The sequence below is a fragment of the Erythrolamprus reginae genome, chromosome 1 (genome assembly GCF_031021105.1).
Source record: "Erythrolamprus reginae isolate rEryReg1 chromosome 1, rEryReg1.hap1, whole genome shotgun sequence".
Classification (NCBI taxonomy): Eukaryota; Metazoa; Chordata; class Lepidosauria; order Squamata; family Dipsadidae; genus Erythrolamprus; species Erythrolamprus reginae.
The window spans coordinates 160,979,015-160,991,894 of record NC_091950.1 but is presented as its reverse complement, the minus strand read 5'-3'; the positions used below and the strand labels follow the sequence as shown (position 1 = coordinate 160,991,894).

Here is a 12,880-nt window from a genome sequence, read left to right as displayed (position 1 = left end):
TTCTTAAGTAGAAAAGTTTGTAAGTAGAAGCAATTTTTCCCATAGGAATCAATGTAAAAGCAAATAATGTGTGAAACCCATTAGGAAAGAAATAAAAGCTCAGAATTTGGGTGGGAGGAGAAGGAGTAAGAAGAGGAGAACATTTGCTGCTGAAGGAAGAAGGTGAGGTGACGGGAATCAAAAAAATCCAAAACTTTTAAGGCCTCCCATACACTGCGCCAGAGAGAGAAACCCAGGGGGAATGGCAGGAAACTGGCCGGGCCTTCGTGCCGCTCTAAATTTCGTGGGAAATTTTTCCAGGCTCGGGTTCTTAAGTAGAAAATGGTTCTTAAGAAGAGACAAAAAAATCTTGAACACCTGGTTCTTATCTTATCTTCTTAAGTAGAGGCGTTCTTAGGTAGAGGTACCACTGTAGTTGTATTTGATGGGAGAAAGGGAATGAACAATTGGAAATTATATATATATTGTGGAAAAAAACTGAAGCAAGCAGTTACTTTGTGTACCTTGGTAGAATATTTCTTAAAGAGGGAAATATAGCTAAATCAATTTTAAGATGTGGCTGAAAAGTGGTGGTAGTATGTGTTGTCAAAAGAACCAAAAATAGCTAAGAACGTGATATACCAAAAGAAACTTTAAAAATAAGTTGAATGCAACAGGAATGGGTTGAACAGGAATGAAGAAGCAGGTGTGACATAATATAAAGGTATAGGGTCAAAACTAAATGGGCCCTAAATGAACTAAATGAATTTGGATTACAAATGTTATCATGATCAGTGAAATATGTAAAACTTGAACAAGTAAGGCCAAAGCAATGATTGTTTACAAGAATAAAGTGTATGGAAAAATATAACAAACAGTAATAATTTAAACTTTCCTCTTCCTCTTTCTTCTCTTCCTCCTCTTCCTCTTTCCCCTTCCCCTCTCCTTCCATCTCCTTCTCCCCCCTCCCCTCTCTTTCCCACTCCTCCTCCTCCTTTCTTTTTCTTTTAGCAATAGCACTTAGACTTACATACTGGTACATAGTGATTTACAGCCTTCTTTACATGATTTACAGAGTCAGCGTATTGCTCCCAACGATCTGGCTCCTTGTTTTACCGACCTCAGAAGGATGGAAGGCTGAGTCAATTCTTCTTCCTCCTGCTCGTCCTCCCCCTCTCCCTCCTTTTCCTCCTCTCTGTTCCCCTTCTCATTTCTCTCCTCCTCTTCTAATTCCAAAATGCCTTGTGGAAGCATAAAAGCACCGTGTACGAGAAAATACCAAACACTAAAAGCCACAAATGTACAAGTGTCATGTATTTATTATTTATTTATTTATTTATTGGATTTGTATGCCGCCCCTCTCCGCAGACTCGGGGTGGCTAACAACAATGATAAAAACAGCATGTAGAAATCCAATTAATAAAACAACTAAAAACCCTTATAATAAAACCAAACCTACACACAAACATACCATACATAACTTGTAATGGCCTAGGGGGAAAGAATATCTTAACTCCCCCATGCCTGGCAGCATAAATGAGTCTTGAGTAGTTTACGAAAGACAGGGAGGGTGGGGGCAGTTCTAATCTCCAGGGGGAGTTGGTTCCAGAGGGCCGGGGCCGCCACAGAGAAGGCTCTTCCCTGGGGCCCGCCAAATGACATTGTTTAGTCGACGGGACCCGGAGAAGGCCAACTCTGTGGGACTTTATCGGTTGCTGGGATTCGTGCAGTAGCAGGCGGTTCCGGAGGTAATCTGGTCCCATGTCATGTAGGACTGTTGGTCATGACCAACACTTTGAATTGTGACCGGAAACTGTGCCTTCCATTAAAACTTTTCTCTTCACACGGCCCCTTATTGGCACTTAAAAAAGAAAAGAAAATCAAAAAGTCATTCTGCATATTTCTCTAATGATGTTTTCTTTTATTGTAGGTGGTCCTTCCCACTTTTATTTTAGAGAAGCGCTCTTTGTTGGAAATGTATGCCGACTTCATGTCCCATCCCGACCTGTTCACTTCCATTTCCAATGGCACAAGTCCCGAGGAGAGGATGATCCGTTTTGTTGAGTATTATCTCACTTCCTTTCACGAAGGACGCAAAGGAGCAATTGCCAAAAAACCATACAACCCAATCATCGGGGAAACATTTCACTGTTCGTGGAAGATGGCGAAGAGCGACGTACCAAATGACACTAATAGTAACTCTTCGTCCCATTCTGCCTCTGAGCAAGTGCCTGTTTCAGAAGAGAGCCAGGCTCCAGAAGAGCCAGACTCTTACACCGTCCGGTTTGTCGCAGAACAAGTGTCGCATCATCCTCCGGTCTCAGGGTTCTACGCTGAATGTGTGGAGAGAAAGATGTGCGTGAACGCCCACGTTTGGACAAAAAGTAAATTCCTAGGCATGTCAATAGGAGTAACCATGGTTGGTGAAGGTAAGTGGGAAATGTTGCCCTGCTCCTTACACTCTTTGGACAGTTGTGATCTCAGGGTGTCCAGCAAACCTGGAAAATAGGGAAATCAGGGAATTATCAGGGAAATTGGCAATTTGGGAAATATCAGGGAATTAGCAGACGTGGTAGATAAATCCACAGTAACTGAATTTAAACATGCCTGGGATAAACATATATCCATCCTAAGATAAAATACAGAAAATAGTATAAAGGCAGACTACATGGACCATGAGGTCTTTTTCTGCCGTCAGATTTCTATGTTTCTATTATCAGGGAATTCGTGGAAAAAAATGGAATAAGTCAGGGGAAAAAACAAGCTAAAAGTCAGGGAGAAATCATATAAAAAAACTGAGTCAAGCAAAAATGAGCATAACTGGCAACAACTTGCTTCCTCAGCTATCGATATATCTCCATGGCTTAGCCGTTTAGTATCATGTCATCTATGACCGCGCCTTAACTAGATCTCAAGTTACAGGGAAATGTCAGGGAAATATCAGGGAATTTCAAAATGCTTTCCCCCTGGACACCCTGGAACTACAGCTCTGGAGAGCTGCATTTTAGAAACAATGTTGTTATTCTGTCACGGTATTAGGTTCCTACTGGTACAGACGAGGATGCCGCACCGGTAGTAAAACTGGAGCTGCGCACACAACTTCAGGTCTCTAGTGTGCACGTAGACATGAGCTGGTGAGATTTTGCTTCTGCGCATGTGCAGGAAACAAAATCTTGCGAGGGGATGCACATGTGCGAGAGATTTTGGCGATTGTTTTGCTTCTGCGCATGTGTGAAAGCAAATTGCCAAAATCTCACGTATGTGTGCATCCCTTGATGAGATTTTGCTTCCTGCGCATGCGCAAACAAAATCTTGCCGGGACGCATACACGCCAGAGACCCGAAGCTGCATGCACAGCGCACCGGTAGCAGCAGGAATGGCAACCCCCACCTGATCTGTCGAACTATTAGTCTATTGCTCATCCTTTGACGCAGCCTGTCCCAATCTAATGATTTCCTAAAGTGTTGGAGAACAGGCTGGTAATTATTGGTAGTCCTTGACTTACAACCACAATTGAGCCCAAATTTTCTGTTGCCAAACAGGGCTAAGCAGGGCACTTGTTAAGTGAGCTTTGGCTCATTTTATGACCTTCCTTGCCACCGTTGTTAGGTGAATCATGCGGTCATTAAGTGAATCTGGCTTCCCCCCATTGACTTTGCTAGTTGGAAGCCAGCTGGGAAGGTTATAGATGGAGAACACATGTCCCCGGGACAGTGCAACTGTCATAAATACATGCCAGTTGCCAAGCGTCCAAATATTGATCACCTGTGACTATGCTTCAACAGTCATGTGGAAACTAGTCATAAGTCACTTTTGAAGTGCAGGTGTAATTTCAGTCAATAAAAAAATGTTTGTACGTTGAGGACTACCTACATGGGAGTTAAAGTTGAAAAGAGACCTAGGAGATAATCTAGTGTGGTCTCGGCCACATCTGGTCTGTGGGCAACATCCAATCCTTTGGCTGCCCCTGTCTGGGACGTAGCAGTGGCTGCACCAGCCCTATTGGTTTGGCCCTCCACAACAGTCCCAGTTTCTCCATGTGACCTCTTGAGAAAACTAATTGCCCACCCCTGACTGACAAGATTGTGGGATTTGCTGTTCATCATGGGCAGCAGGTTGAGGTGGCCATACTGTGGGGCTTTCAAGCTTTTCCCAAACTTGGAAACTTTAAAATAAAATAAAAAGTTCCCCAAATTTCTGGTCTAAAGGGGTGAAGTTTCTAGGTGACAAGCTCCACTTTTTCTTCTGCATTTTAGTGTTTTTTTAAGAAAAAGTGAGTGGGGGAGAGAGACCCTCCCCAAAGGGGATTTCATATACAGTGGTACCTCATGATACGAACTTAATTGGTTCCAGGAGGAGGTTCGTAAGGTGAAAAGTTCGTAAGACGAAACAATGTTTCCCATAGGAATCAATGGAAAAGCGATTAATGCGTGCAAGCCCAGAAATTAGAAACCTGGAAGCCGGTCCGCCATCGCCAAAGGAGTCCTGAGCCTCCCGTTCTCCCCCCCCCGCCCCTTCGCCATCCCTGTTTTCCTGGCCGAAGCTCTGGGGAGGGAGGCAAGCCAGCCCTTCTGCTCCTCCCCAGCGCTGTTAAGAAAAGTTGCCCTGCTGCCCCCAAGGGTCCTGAGCCTCCCGTTCTCTCCCCCCCACGCCTCTTCGCCGTCCCTGCCTTCCTGGCCAAAGCACTGGGGAGGAGCAGAAGGACTGGCTTGCCTCACTCCCCAGCACTTTGGCCAGGAAGGCAGGGACGGCGAAGGGGCTGGTGGGAGGGAACGGGAGGCTCAGGACCCTTCGGGGCAGCACGGCAACTTTTCTTAACAGCACTGGGGAGGAGCAGAAGGGGCCGACTTGCCTCCTTCCCAGCGTTTTGGCCAGGAAGGCAGGGACGGCGAAGGGGCAGGGGCAGGGGGAACACGCTGGCAGCCCGTCTTTGTATTTTTGGCAGGGAATGGGGGGGGGGGGAAACGAATGGGAAATCCCATCGGGGTAGTCTCAAGGCAGGAGAATCCCTGCAACAGTAAGTTAGCGCATGCACAATTAGAGAGCCCCCGGAGCCGGGCTCGTGTTCGTAAGACGGAAATGGTTCTTTAGACGAGGCAAAGAAATCTGAAACCCCGGGTTCGTATCTCGGGTTGTTCGTAAGACGAGGGGTTCGTATCATGAGGTACCACTGTATATTTTTCTTAATCGCATGGAATCTATTCTTCCCAGAACCCTAAAGTTCTGTGGAATTCAGTTTGAAAAACCCGATTAAAACTGACCTGTTTTTATTTTTTGCATGGAAGGAAAAAAAAGTCTATAAATGAATTGCTTAATTTATCCCTGTTGGATAAACTGCCCAAATGCTATTTTCTCTCTCTCTTTACAATGAATATGTTCCCTCAAGTCTATTTTATCTACTGGTACAAAAATAAGATTATTTTTGTTTGCTGTCATTTATGTAATTTGTGTTTGCAAAACTGACTAGTAGTACAGAATGAGAATGATAGCAAGATACAGGATCTGCAGAGACGCCCGGCGTAGACCTCTGCAACGTCTTTTGATGTAAAGACGGAAGACATGAGTTGCTTTTAGTTCAATGTGGATTTCATCTTTATTATTTCCTCCCTCACAGGTACTTTAAGCCTTCTGGAACTTGGAGAGGAATACACATTCTCCTTGCCTTGTGCATACGCTCGGTCAATTTTGACAGTCCCCTGGGTAGAACTGGGAGGGAAAGTCAGTGTTAATTGTGCAAAAACGGGATATTCTGCAAGTATTACATTTCATACCAAACCTTTCTATGGTGGCAAACTTCACCGGCAAGTATTCCTGTTGGCAGGACTTTTTATTTCCATTTTTAAAAATTCTAGCACTGTGCAGTATTGTAAAATTGATAATGTGTGGTTTCTGAAATGCTCTTGAAACGAGAGGCTAGAAATTATAGCATTTATGTCTTAATACATCTTTTGGTTAATGCTGAAGATTTTGAAAACGCATCGAAAGAAGTCAAAATCATTTTTTGTAAAATGCTTTTGAATTTAATTGCAAAGTAACTTTCAATGGCTTAACAAAATTCTGCAGATTTTGTCGAAATTAAATTCCAAGCCAAAAAACATCCAATAAATGCCTTTGCTTATCTTGACTCTAAGGCTATAACCGGTATTTTAAGATATTTTCTTAGTTTTTTTTTTTTTTTTTTAAAGAGGAATAATGGGGGTTTTCAACCTTTTTTAAAGAACCTTAATGTATCGTCTGTAGCATGCTCATCCAAGAAACAATACAGGTAATCCTTGATGAACAAAAGTTCATTTAGTGACTGTTCAAAGTCACAGCAGCACTGAAAAAAAGTGACTTATGACCATTTTTTCACTCTTAAGACTATTGCACTATCCTCATGGTCAGGTGATCCAAATTTGCATGCTTGTCAACAAGTGAAGTCAATGGGGAAGTCCATCTGCTCAACAGCTGTGCTATCAACTTAACAGTTGTAGTGATTCACTCAACAGCTGAAGCAAACAAGGTTGTAAAATGGGGCAAAACTCACTTAACAAGTGTCTCATTTAGCAACAGAAATTTTAGGCTTGGTTGTGGTGGTAAGTCGAGGATTGCCTGTAACTGGTTTCAATAATTTTAGGAATATTTGGAAATACAGTGGTACCTCTACTTACGAACTTAACTCATTCCGTGACCAGGTTCTTAAGTAGAAAAGTTTGTAAGAAGAAGCAATTTTTCTCAGAGGAATCAATGTAAAATCAAATAATGTGTGCGATTGGGGAATCCACAGGGAGGGCCCTGTTTCCTCCCAGGAGATTCCTAGAGAGGCCCCCCAGAGGTTTCTCCCCGCCTTTTCCGGCCCTGTTTCCTCCCAGGGGATTCCTAGAGAGGCCCCACAGAGGTTTCTCCCCGCCTTTTCCGGCCCTGTTTCCTCCCAGGAGATTCCTAGAGAGGCCCCACGGACGCTTCCCCCTGCCTTTTCCGGCCCTGTTTCCTCCCAGGAGATTCCTAGAGAGGCCCCACGGAGGCTTCCCCCTGCCTTTTCCGGCCCTGTTTCCTCCCAGGAGATTCCTAGAGAGGCCCCACGGAGGCTTCCTCCTGCCTTTTCCGGCCCTGTTTACTCCCAGGAGATTCCTAGAGAGGCCCCACGGAGGCTTCCTTGTCTTTTCCGGCCCTGTTTCCTCCCAGGAGATTCCTAGAGAGGCCCCACGGAGGCTTCCCCCTGCCTTTTCCGGTTACAGTTTCGGAGGCTCAGGTTCTTGAGAAGAGGCAAAAAAAAGAAGTTCTTATCTAGAAAAGTTTGCAAGTAGAGGCGTCCTTAGGTAGAGGTACTACTGTAGAGTCTTCCCAGTCCTAGTCTGAGAATGCTACAGGAATCCCAAGTTATATTCTGCAGTTTTCTGAAGAACCTGATTTTCTAGCAGCCAATGGTCTACCAAGCCCAAATCAAGGTTTCCTAAGGGTACTGTGACAGGTTTGACAATTACTGCACTCATCAGAGGCTTCTCTATGTGCAAGTGTTGCAGTCAGAGGAAGCTCTTCTTGGCAGCAATGCCTTCATTTCGGAACATTTCCTCCAGCCCCTGAAATAGCGAAGTATCTAGCAATACACAAACCAGTGATGGCGAACCTTTTTTTATTCAGGTGCTGAAAGAGCATGCGCACACACTATCACACATGCGTGAGTGTCCACAGCCATAATTCAATGCCTGGGGAGAGCGAAAAGAAGCTTCCCTTGCCCACTGGAGGTCCTCTGGAGGTCAGAAACCGGCTGTTTCCCAACTTCTGGTGGGCCTAGTAGGCTCATTTTTTGCTTTCCCCAGGCTCCAAAGGCTTTCCTGGAGCAGGGGGAGGGTAAAAACGCCTCCCCTCATACCCCCAGAGGCTCTCTGGAAGCCAAAAACACCCTCCCAGAGCCTTTGTGTGAGCAAAAATCAGCTGGCCAGCACACACATGCACGTTGGAGCTGAGCTAGGGCAACAACTCACATGCCAGCAGATATGGCTTCACATGCCACAGGTTCGCCATCACTGCCCTAGACACTTAGTGTATTACTTACCAGCATAAAACTAGATTAAATAAGAAAACCATTTTCTCTGTTCATTCAAAATCTAGAAAATGTTTATTGTTGTGCTACGCAAATATACTCACTGTTGCAGTGACGGTGATTCAGCAGAAATCTGTCTTTCAAAATGGGATTGGTGTATGATGCATAGTGGCAAATCTATTGCATGCATGCCAACCGTGGTATACAGCAATCTATTGCATGCATGCCAGAGGTGGTACACAATCTATTGCATGCATGCCAGCCATGGCCCCAGTTCAGCACCACTGTGCATGTGCGCTCCTGCTGCTAGCCAGCTGATTTTTGGGTCTCTGCCGGGCATGCCCAGAGGATGAGGTGCATGATGGAGATTCACATGCGTGTGAGGTGGGACGGGGGGGTCACCCACACATGCTTGGTGGCAGGGCAATGGGTGTGTGTGTCACACATGCATGTGTGGGGGTTGGGAGAGCATGGGTTATCATGCACCCATGCGTAGGGCCGTGCATGCATGCACAGGAGGTGGGAGTGCTGGGGGTATTGCACGCACATTGCATTATGGATCTGTGTGTGCATGCAGGCACATTTGGCACGTGATGACAAAAAGGTTAGCCATCACTGGTGCATGGTGTTCTGGATGTAGTTTGGTCCTAAGTCATTCTACAGTGATAGCATCCATAATGCGTTCTAGGGGACATTGGGATGTTCCATACCTAGAACAGGTTTATTGAAATTAGACTTCCTTTGCAAAAAATCAGAATATTACAGCAGTGTAAATTTTGCTGTAATAAGGAGTGGTATTTTTCAGAACTTTCTCAGGCATTTTATATTCACCATACATTTCACAGGGAATATATTGCTAATGGCTGAAATTCTGCAACATGAATTGCTTCTTTTGCTTAAATAACGTTTTGTGATTTATTTCTGGCTGTGGTAGTATGCTGGCTGGAGAATTCTGGGAGTGGAAGTCCACAAGTTTTAAAGTTGCCAAGTTTGGGGACCCCTGGTTTATACTAATTAATTGTATTATACAGTAATACCTCGTCTTACGAACCTAATTGGTTCCGAAAGTAGGTTCGTAAGGTGAAACGTTCGTAAGACGAAACATTGTTTCCCATAGGAAACAATGTAAAAGCGATTAATCCATGCAAAAAAAACCCAACAACACCAAAATGGTGCTCCGCTGGGTACCGCCGCCCGGCTGTCACCTTTTAAAACAGCCGGGGGGCTTCTCGGCGGCCTCCCGAACCCAAACCCGAAAAGTTCGGGTTCGGGTTCAGGAGAACGCCAAGAAGTCCCCCTGGCTGTTTTAAAAGGTGACAGCCGCCCGCCGCCCAGCGGAGCGCCATTTTGCGATCTGCGGTGGGTTCGTAAGCCGAAAAAAGTTCGTAAGAAGAGACAAAAAATTTCCAAACCCCGGGTTCATATCACGAGGGGTTCGTATCACGAGGGGTTCGTATCATGAGGTACCACTGTATTTGAATAGTATAAGTTCTGTAGAACATTATATAAAATGAATTTAATTGATTGATACTGTAGGTGGAAAAGCAAGATAGATTTCCCTGAGCAGTGTATCATAAAAACTTGGATTTTTTTTAATCCATTCCAAATTTTAATGCCTAATAGAATATATACCGAGTATAATATCTCTCTTTAAGAGGAATTCATAGTCTGAGCTAAACATTATAGTGTAAGCAAAAATACTGTTTTGGTGGTGTATTAAACTGGGTAAAGAGCCATTGTTATTTTATTCATTATACTTTTAACATTACTTGATATACCACATGCTTTTAACAATATGTTATCCTGTATTGGATGATTACTAATACTAAAAACAATTTTATTTATTTTAGGATGCAAAATTCATTTTTCATAAAAATCAGTGGAGAGATTGCAAAAAGGGAATAGTTGTCATTAGCATTGGGGAAACACAAGTTGCTTTTTAATAGGGATGTAAAGAAGATCGCAGGCAGGGACCATTTATAACTGCCAAGCTCTGCATTACTTTTGCTTATATAATTGAGCAATATATCACTGTCATCTCCAGGTTATTTTTTTTTATCATATCTTTTTTTCTGCTGCTTTCAGGGTCACGGGTGAGGTGAAGCAGAATGCTACCAACACAGTGGTTTGTAAAGTACAAGGTGAATGGAATAGTATCCTTGAGTTCACTTACAGTAACGGAGAAACTAAATGTATGGATTTGTCAAAGTTGTCTGTGACACGGAAAAGGGTGCGGCCCATAGAAAAGCAAGGGCCATTTGAGTCCAGGTGAGAGAAACTGTTTTCGAAATTACCTCTTAATGATACATAACTAATATTAATTTATTTATTTGTTTGATTTTTTTTTATGCCACCCTTCTCCTTAGACTCAGGGTGGCTTACAACATGTTAGCAATAGCACTTTTTTAAACAGAGCCAGCACTCTACCCACTGTACCACTCACCTCATAATATGTAACTCAGACTATACAATTCATAGAAACATAGAAGACTGACGGCAGAAAAAGACCTCATGGTCCATCTAGTCTGCCCTTATACTATTTCCTGTATTTTATCTTACAATGGATATATGTTTATCCCAGGCATGTTTAAATTCGGTTACTGTGGATTTACCAACCACGTCTGCTGGAAGTTTGTTCCAAGGATCTACTACTCTTTCAGTAAAATAATATTTTCTCATGTTGCCGTTGATCTTTCCCCCAACTAACTTCAGATTGTGTCCCCTTGTTCTTGTGTTCACTTTCCTATTAAAAACACTTCCCTCCTGAACCCTATTTAACCCTTTAACATATTTAAATGTTTCGATCATGTCCCCCCTTTTCCTTCTGTATTCCAGACTATACAGATTGAGTTCATTAAGTCTTTTCTGATACGTTTTATACTTAAGACCTTCCACCATTCTTGTAGCCCGTCTTTGGACCCATTCAATTTTGTCAATATCTTTTTGTAGGTGAGGTCTCCAGAACTGAACACAGTATTCCAAATGTGGTCTCACCAGCGCTCTATATAAGGGGATCACAATCTCCCTCTTCCTGCTTGTTATACCTCTAGCTATGCAGCCAAGCATCCTACTTGCTTTTCCTACCGCCCGACCACACTGCTCACCCATTTTGAGACTGTCAGAAATCACTACCCCTAAATCCTTCTCTTCTGAAGTTTTTGCTAACACAGAACTGCCAATGCAATACTCAGATTGAGGATTCCTTTTCCCCAAGTGCATTATTTTACATCTGGAAACATTCCCCTCATTTTCAACTGAAGATCATTATTTGACATTGCAGCGTCTAGAAAATTATGGCTTGCAAGGAGGCAAATTATGGCTTGCAAGGAGCGTCTTCATCAGAATACATTTAATTTTTAGGCCATGGGATCTGGGAGGAAGGGTCTACCTTAGCTGCTTTTAAAGAATAAAACTAGAAGCTGTTCAGAGGCTTTTCGCTCTCATTCATGAATTTAATCGCACCTTCCGAATGGTTTGGAAAATTGGCTCTGCCCCTTACTGGAATGTTACTGCTTTTCTGGTGATGTGCTTTCTAATGTCTAATTGGTTGGAGGAAATGCTGCCTACCCCTGTTCCTAGGATTGTTCATCAATGCAACTTGTTCATTCAGTTCCAGTTATATCTAACTAAGTGTGTCCAGTTGTTAAATATTGAGTTTTCCAATCTTTTTATTTTAAAGGGAGACATATCCCTTTAAAATAAATATTATTTACTCTGCAAATCTTCAGAGAGGGGCGGCATACAAATCTAATAAATAATAATAATAATAATAATAATAATAATAATAATTATTATTATTATTATTATTATTATTATCATTATTATTATTATTATTATTTCCATATAGGAAATGCCAGGATGTCTTAAGTGGGTGATAGTTTCATTCTAGTACACATTGAAACCTAACCAATAGTTGGACATTTCCTTGTGATTTTCAATGCCCCTCTACGTAAATCGGAGAGGAATAATCTGTTCTCTTAATTGGAAAACTAATCACAGATACAGCTACCACATGTGGCTCCCCAGTGACACCAATTATTTTTGGAACATGGAGTTTGTGATGATCTTGAAATACAATGCTAAATTTGTCATTTTGGTTGGGGGCCTGGCTGCGGACATAGTTTCTTGTACTTTGCAGGAGAACACTGGAAGAAATTACAGATGGGCTGTTTAGTGCTGCCGTGAGATTACAGGTGTTAGATTACAGGTGTTGGCTAGAACTTTAAAAGGTGATCTTTTAATTCAGTGTTTCTCATCTTTGGTACTTTTAAGATGTGGTAGACATCGACTCGTAGAATTCCTCAGCTGGCATGCTTTAAAGTTGCCTTAAGATTGAGAAACACTGTTTTTATCCTTTGCCATATAATGATTGTTAAAGCTGAGGGGGATATTTGTAAAATCAGGGGAGCCATTAGCAAAAAACCAAAGAGTGAAACAAGTATTTATTCTGGTTTAGAGGTTCTATTTTTAGACAAGAGAGTGTTTCGATGAAGAAGGTGACAATACCAGTTTCTGCTCCATGACGTGATAATAAGTGAATTATGGAAACAAGAATTGGAAAGGGCTGAGGAGAATTTAAAAGGAGGGGAATGTTAAGGAGTGTGCGGAGTTATCTCTGAATACACAAAGGAAACGTGGCGGTCTTGCATATATACTGTTGTGAGCTGCTCCGAGTCTTCAGACAGGGGCGGCATACAAATCTAATAAATAATAAATAAATAAATAAAATATCCAGCTGATAGCCTAGAGATATAAGTAATAATTCAGTAATACAAGTCAGATACATTAAGTGTATAAAATATTATTTACTTTGGCAAATATCTTAGTCAAAAACAGTCCTCGTCAAACACGGTTAAATCAGTCAATAAATCTTGATAA

The 12,880-nt window shown here is 42.6% G+C and overlaps 1 protein-coding gene across 2 annotated transcripts in view; it reads left to right on the top strand.

The window, feature by feature from the left end:
• Positions 1–12,880, top strand: part of OSBPL11 (oxysterol binding protein like 11) — an 84,807-nt gene that overhangs the window by 62,667 nt on the left and 9,260 nt on the right. For both annotated transcript variants that reach the window (XM_070730512.1, XM_070730506.1), the window contains exons 9-11: positions 1,910–2,408; positions 5,594–5,780; positions 10,088–10,270. In XM_070730512.1, the coding sequence (XP_070586613.1) occupies positions 1,910–2,408; positions 5,594–5,780; positions 10,088–10,270 (869 nt within the window). The remainder of the gene's footprint in view (positions 1–1,909; positions 2,409–5,593; positions 5,781–10,087; positions 10,271–12,880) is intronic.